This window comes from Echiichthys vipera (assembly GCF_963691815.1).
Source record: "Echiichthys vipera genome assembly, chromosome: 4".
Taxonomy (NCBI): Eukaryota; Metazoa; Chordata; class Actinopteri; order Perciformes; family Trachinidae; genus Echiichthys; species Echiichthys vipera.
Genome location: NC_139829.1, coordinates 2,380,151 through 2,386,234, shown reverse-complemented (window position 1 = coordinate 2,386,234; position 6,084 = coordinate 2,380,151). Strand labels below are relative to the sequence as shown.

The following is a 6,084-nucleotide window of genomic DNA, read 5'->3' as shown; positions in this document are numbered from 1 at the left end:
TGCATGATCCGGAATGCTGCGAGGCATTTGATAGGCCCTCAGGGTTCACATATCCCACCAAGGATACTTTGATACTCTAATTTATAAATCATCATTTATAAATTGAGATGTCAATGGTGTTAAAAGATATTTCTGATGAACTCCTTCCACTGTTTGATCAGGTGACGTTCAGAGACAAACCTTTGTCTTATTACTTATTGAACATGGAGGGTGAAGGAAACAAACCGCAGACTCGTCCTGAGGAGTGTGCTCAACCCTGCAGGGCTGGTTCTCCTCAAGAGGCGCTGACCACAGGTGTGTTGTTCCTGTCTGCTGACATGACTAACCCCAGCCTCAACCCCATGTACATCCTGCCTTTGACATTTCCTTCAGAGCAACTCCAACAAATAAAGAGGGCAGGCAGGCAGGCGGCCACTGAAGCGTGGCTTTTTCTGTGTCAATAATTAATCGGCCGCCTCACACATCTGCCACCTGGAGTTTCTCTGAGCACTGTTTCAATGTTTTCAGTCTCCTTAAAATGAATTGTACCTATATAAAGACACTTCATATGTAAATCATAGTTTGGAATGTATTTGAAAGCTTTTTGCTATTTCTGCAGAGGCAGCCACCCTGAGAAGACTGTTGAAAATACAGATGATCCATCTAGTGAGTGATGAGGAACTGCTGCCAAATGCTATAATGGACTGTTACTGGGAGAAGCTCTTGAAGAAAGTCTACTTAGAGTCTGAAGACTGGGGGGATGAATTGTTATAATTATCTCTCAACACATGATGTCCATAACGGGGTTTGTTTTGAAAATTTAACTTGGTGAGTTTTACTTATTCACTCATGTTTTGAGCATTTTACTGTATGCATTGTGGGTAAAATGTGATCATATCCAAAAAATGACATTGAAAAGTATTTCAGTGCCTTAATTTATCCTTGTTCCTTTCCCATATTCTATGTTTGTTCTGTTTGTGCTTGAGGTTTCATGTTGTAACTGTATATCAGATTACAACATAGGTTGTAGTCTGACACTAAGCACTTCGCTGTTCCCCATATGTGACCTTTTAACTGCATTAAACCAAAACAATAAAGATAATACAGGTTAAAGGCCTGAGCTGCAGGGTGGAATCTGTCAGTTGCCGTGCCCTGGTGTACTGCCCTTACCAAAAACAAGTATACTACAAGTTCATTTAATTAGGTAAAGTTTAAGTACATTCCCTAAGAATACTTATATCATTGTACTTGAAAACTCTACTTTTAATACGGCTTAGGACTAAATCGGCCCACTTTTTAGTTTATGTAACCGGCCACACATTGTATTTCTCACAGAAAAACTATTTATAATATGCTGCAGCATCCAAACTGTCTCTGGACTATGGAACCGGCAAGAATCAAGCTCGTCCCCTGAGTTCAGTCGAGCTGCCACTTACCAGCCAATCAAATAAAACAGCCAATCAGACAATAGCACTATTGTATCTGGAAAAGATTTAAACGCAACAACCAATGAAAAAAAAAGCATAGTTATCCAGGAACTGTTCACATGATTCTGCTTCAACCATGTTCTGAAAGTTTCCTTCACCCACAGTGGAAACCTACTTTTAGTTTACTAGTAATATACTACAACTTAGACTACGGGTATACTTATCCTAAGTATATCATGATGAACAGATTGAGTACAAGCCAAGTATACTTAAATTTGCACTCCATAAGATTTGAGATCCCTTCTTTCTAGCAGCCTCTTTGGTAGTAAGATGTAACTGCATAGACAAAGTATGGACAGTGTACCAACAAATGGTGCCCATTCATTCCTATGAAAGCTGCTCTGTGGCGCATGGTTGCATTAGAAAATCCCAACTTCCTGGTTGTGTGGCGTCTTCTCGTGAATGCGGAAGACTTGCTGGATGTAGAAATGGTTGCGTTCCCAAGCCCATGCCTGAGCGCCCAGCACGAAACACAAAAAAACACAGAAAAGACTTTGTCACATTCATGGTCACTTGATGTGTTGACTTTTTTGCTCTTTTGTAAACTTTATTGAAACGCATTCACCTCTACTACCTGTCCGTCCCCTACATGCTACCCTCTCAAATCCAGTTTAGACCAAAGATTCGCAACAAGACCAGTTGAAACTCGCAGCTACTTTCAACACGCAGGTCTGCAACGTTCTGAAACCTATTCATACCAGTGAGACGAGGAGAGACGATGCATCCTCTCCATAGCAACGGCTCTCTGTACTTCCGTTCTGACCTCTGACTTTTCAGGCTTTTTTTGGTAGCTGGATATAATTTGTAGCATTCTAAAATACAAATGAGGACAGAGGCAGTGAGATACTCTCTAGAGCTGCATTTCTATAGAGATGAAACAGAAAATACAGTTTTCATTCCTTGATTTACTGCTTTGTTCTGGATTACTGCGCTCCCTCTCCTTATTCATTGAATCAATCTCTCTCTCACACACACACACACACTCGTTGAGCCCCCGTTCATAACGTCCTTTTCAACCAGCTGACAGTTTGTCAGTGACTTGACCAGCGGACTTTGCTCAGACCTGATTGGCTGTTGAAACAGGTGACGTGTGTTATGTTCTAAAACCTGCCGCTGGTGATTTGACAAGTTGAATCCCAGGTGATGACATCAGCCGTTAGATTCACAACGAGACGGGTCAGTTCACACCGCTGCAACTTTCACCTGTGATGTTGAAATACAGTTGCGATGCGAATCTTTGGTCTAAACTGGGCTCTCTACACATACACACTAACACATTCATTAGTGGGTCACATGATCAATCACCATTATTTTAACCCACTCTGTGATAGAGAGGAACTTAGAAGACAATTAAATAGATGAAAACCTTACAGAGTGTAACTTTAAGTTTCCTTTAATTAGTATGTATCTAAGTAAGTACATAAGCTGTAAAGTGAAAGTGTCATCTCTTATTTTTAGTTTTGAATAAGTATCCAAACAGCACACTAGACTAAACGTGCTTTGTTTACTGGTGTTTGGGCAGATATTGTACACATGGACACAGTTGTGTTAAAGGCCAGACCTTGGCAGTGGTGAAGAGGGTTAATGATTAGTGAGTGAGTGGTAAATCTATCGGGTGGTGGCGATGTGCTGGATGTGAGCAGGCAGTGGGCGGACTGCTGCCGGGACCCCCCCGCCGCTCCGCTGAGGAGTCGCTCCAGTGCGCGATGGAGCTCTCACATAGCAGGCTGGACTCTCGGCTGCTCGGCACTTTCTTTACGCATGTGGTAAGTAGTGTGCTCCCTCGCCTTCTAACGTGCATTTCATAAATGTAACATTCCCGGATATTTTGAGAGTATTTCAGGGCAGATCGTGGTTGTACCGTAATGTGCCTCAGCGTGACATTCCTTTTGGAGAAAAGGACATTTTTCAGACGTGTGGCGCGTAATCCACACGATCCTGACTTAAGCACCATCTGTTTGGATTTCCTCTTTCGTTTTACCCTGACACTTATTGAAGAACTGTTTCTCATTATAAAAGGTTGTCATGTGGAACTGAGGGAGAAGTTTGCATGGCACAAGAGCCGCTCAAAGACAACTTTAGAGAGCAAGGTAACTGTAGAACCTGTGTGAGTTTCATTTTGTGCCTTTTATGGAACCTGCTTCTGAAACACACTTCCTAAAAATGTCAAATGTTAAGCTGATGTATTCATGACGTAATGACTGGAGGAAAAGAAAGTCCCAGTGCTCTGTCTCAAGACTCTGAATGTCAATGATTTACTTGGGTTGTGTCAACATGGACCTTAACAAACATGTCCAGATAACTGAGAGTGTATTACAGTCATATACTAAAGGCAGTTACTTAAAGGTTGAATATGTAGAATATTTATTAAAAGCTATATTTAAAAATAATAATAATACACCCACAGAGTGTTTTGAGGGGTACGGAATAAAAGTATTGCTTTAACATAAATAAATAAAAAATTAGTCTGAATGAATTTTTTTTTTTTTTTTTAAATCAAGTTGTTTGACAATGACTTTCTGTCATGTTCTGTTTCCATTGTAACAGCCAGTAGTGGCATTAAAACGCATGCCCAAATGGCTACGTTTCTCAGCTTAGCTGGAACGGCTAGTGCTAGCGGCTAATGCTAACTGTCAGTCAAACTCCTCTGCATCACTTGTTTTTATGGTGTGATTTGCTGGAGGGGATGGGTTCAAACAGGCTCACACAGACTCTGGTCTCCTCGCTTGACTCACAACAAAACTGGCAACGCAACTGCTGGAATAATTTTTTGTTTTGCAACTACACACTTGAGACACTGGATGGCAGTGTTCTGCTCATTCTTCATATTCAACCTTTAAGATATTTAAGAAGAAGAAGAAGAATTCCTTTATTTGTCCCGCAATGGGAAATTCAATTTTCACTCTATTATTATTATTTTTTTCATTTTACACACACACATGCACAGACAGGACCTATATACATGCATTAACTCACTCAATGCTTTTTTCACAATCTGTTACCATAGTCAAGCCACATACAGTGGAATCGCCTGAATAACCATTTCTATGTCATTTTTTACCCCTTTCCCTCTAGAATGAAAGTAAGATGTGCCCAATACACACATAGATTGAGACACAGGTGCTTCCTGTTTTCTCTGTCTCTGCTGGTGGTCTGTCTGCTCAAGCTGGTCTACATTAAAGTGACAGTGAGGGACAGCGTCTACATTGAGCCCTATGGAATCACTGTCAGCTTGTCCGGAATCCACAACCACAGGTATGACGTCAACTGCACTGCCATCTACGAGCTCGACCCCGTGGAGGTAGGCAAAGCTCTTGAGATAAAACGGAAAGTAATTGTTGACGTGGATGATGAAAGCACTGTGAGTTTGACCTCAGACTGTCAAACATTCATCAAAACAAGGGGTTACAATGAGGCTCCAGTGTCGGATACAGAGCAAATCTTCCCATTGGCCTACTCCCTGGTGGTGCACAAGAACGCACCTATGGTGGAGCGTATCCTTCATGCCACTTATGCACCTCATAACATCTACTGCATTCACTATGATCAGAAGTCCTCTCCAGCGTTTATAAAGGCCATTAAAAACCTGGCTCAGTGTATTCCAAATGTGTTCATTGCCTCAAAACTGGAGTCTGTGGAATACGCCCACATCAGCAGGCTTAATGCTGACCTAAACTGCCTCTCTGACTTGCTGAGGTCAGAGTTCAAGTGGAAGTATGTCATCAACCTGTGTGGCCAGGACTTTCCTCTCAAGTCAAACTATGAACTGGTAATGGAGCTGAAGCAGCTGAATGGCAGTAACATGCTGGAGTCCAGCCGACCCAGCGAACTCAAGAAACAGCGCTTCAGCTTCCAGCATGAGCTGAAAAATGTGCCTTATGAGTACCGTCGTATTCCTGTCAAAACCACACTGCACAAAGACATTCCTCCTCACAGTATCGAGATGTTCATTGGGAGTGCATATTTTGTCCTGTCATGGGATTTTGTGAATTACATTAGCAGCAGCCAGGTGGCAACGGATTTTCTGGCTTGGTCTGCTGACACATACTCACCAGATGAACACTTCTGGGCCACCCTTGTCAGGGTCCCTGGGGTGCCTGGACACATTCCCAGGTCAGAGGCCGATGTTACAGATCTGAGGAGTAAGACACGACTCGTCAAATGGAACTATCTAGAAGGAAATCTTTACCCTGCCTGCACGGGTATACATATGCGGAGTGTCTGCATTTACGGAGCTGCTGAACTTCGCTGGCTTCTCAACTACGGCCACTGGTTTGCTAACAAATTTGACCCCAAAGTGGATCCCATCCTGATTAAGTGTTTGGAAGAGAAGCTAATGGAAAAACGTCAATCTAACGTGCAGACATGATACTGTAGGAAGGAGGGAATGTGGTTCAAGTATTTATTATGTTATCAAGCAAAGGTGCAAAATGACATCAAAGTACATCCACTCAATCGTACTTAAGCATAGGACAGAAATATACTAGATAATGTTCCCATGAATCACGTTTATTAAGGTGGTAATAAATCTGCTTCATGGGTGCTTCATCCAGTGTGCAGACTTTGAAAATGCCACCCTTAAAACAAGTGCCACTTGATATGACTATATATATTTTCC

The 6,084-nt window shown here is 42.1% G+C and overlaps 1 protein-coding gene across 1 annotated transcript; it reads left to right on the top strand.

The window, feature by feature from the left end:
- Window positions 1-3,493: 3,493 nt before the first annotated feature.
- gcnt4a (glucosaminyl (N-acetyl) transferase 4a) lies at window positions 3,494-5,835 on the top strand (the record flags this gene model as incomplete). Its single annotated transcript, XM_083912141.1, has 2 exons — window positions 3,494-3,556; window positions 4,542-5,835. The coding sequence occupies exon 2, from the start codon at window positions 4,543-4,545 to the stop codon at window positions 5,833-5,835; it is 1,293 nt and encodes a 430-aa protein (XP_083768267.1). The 5' UTR covers window positions 3,494-3,556; window position 4,542.
- Between the last annotated feature and the right edge of the window lie 249 nt (window positions 5,836-6,084).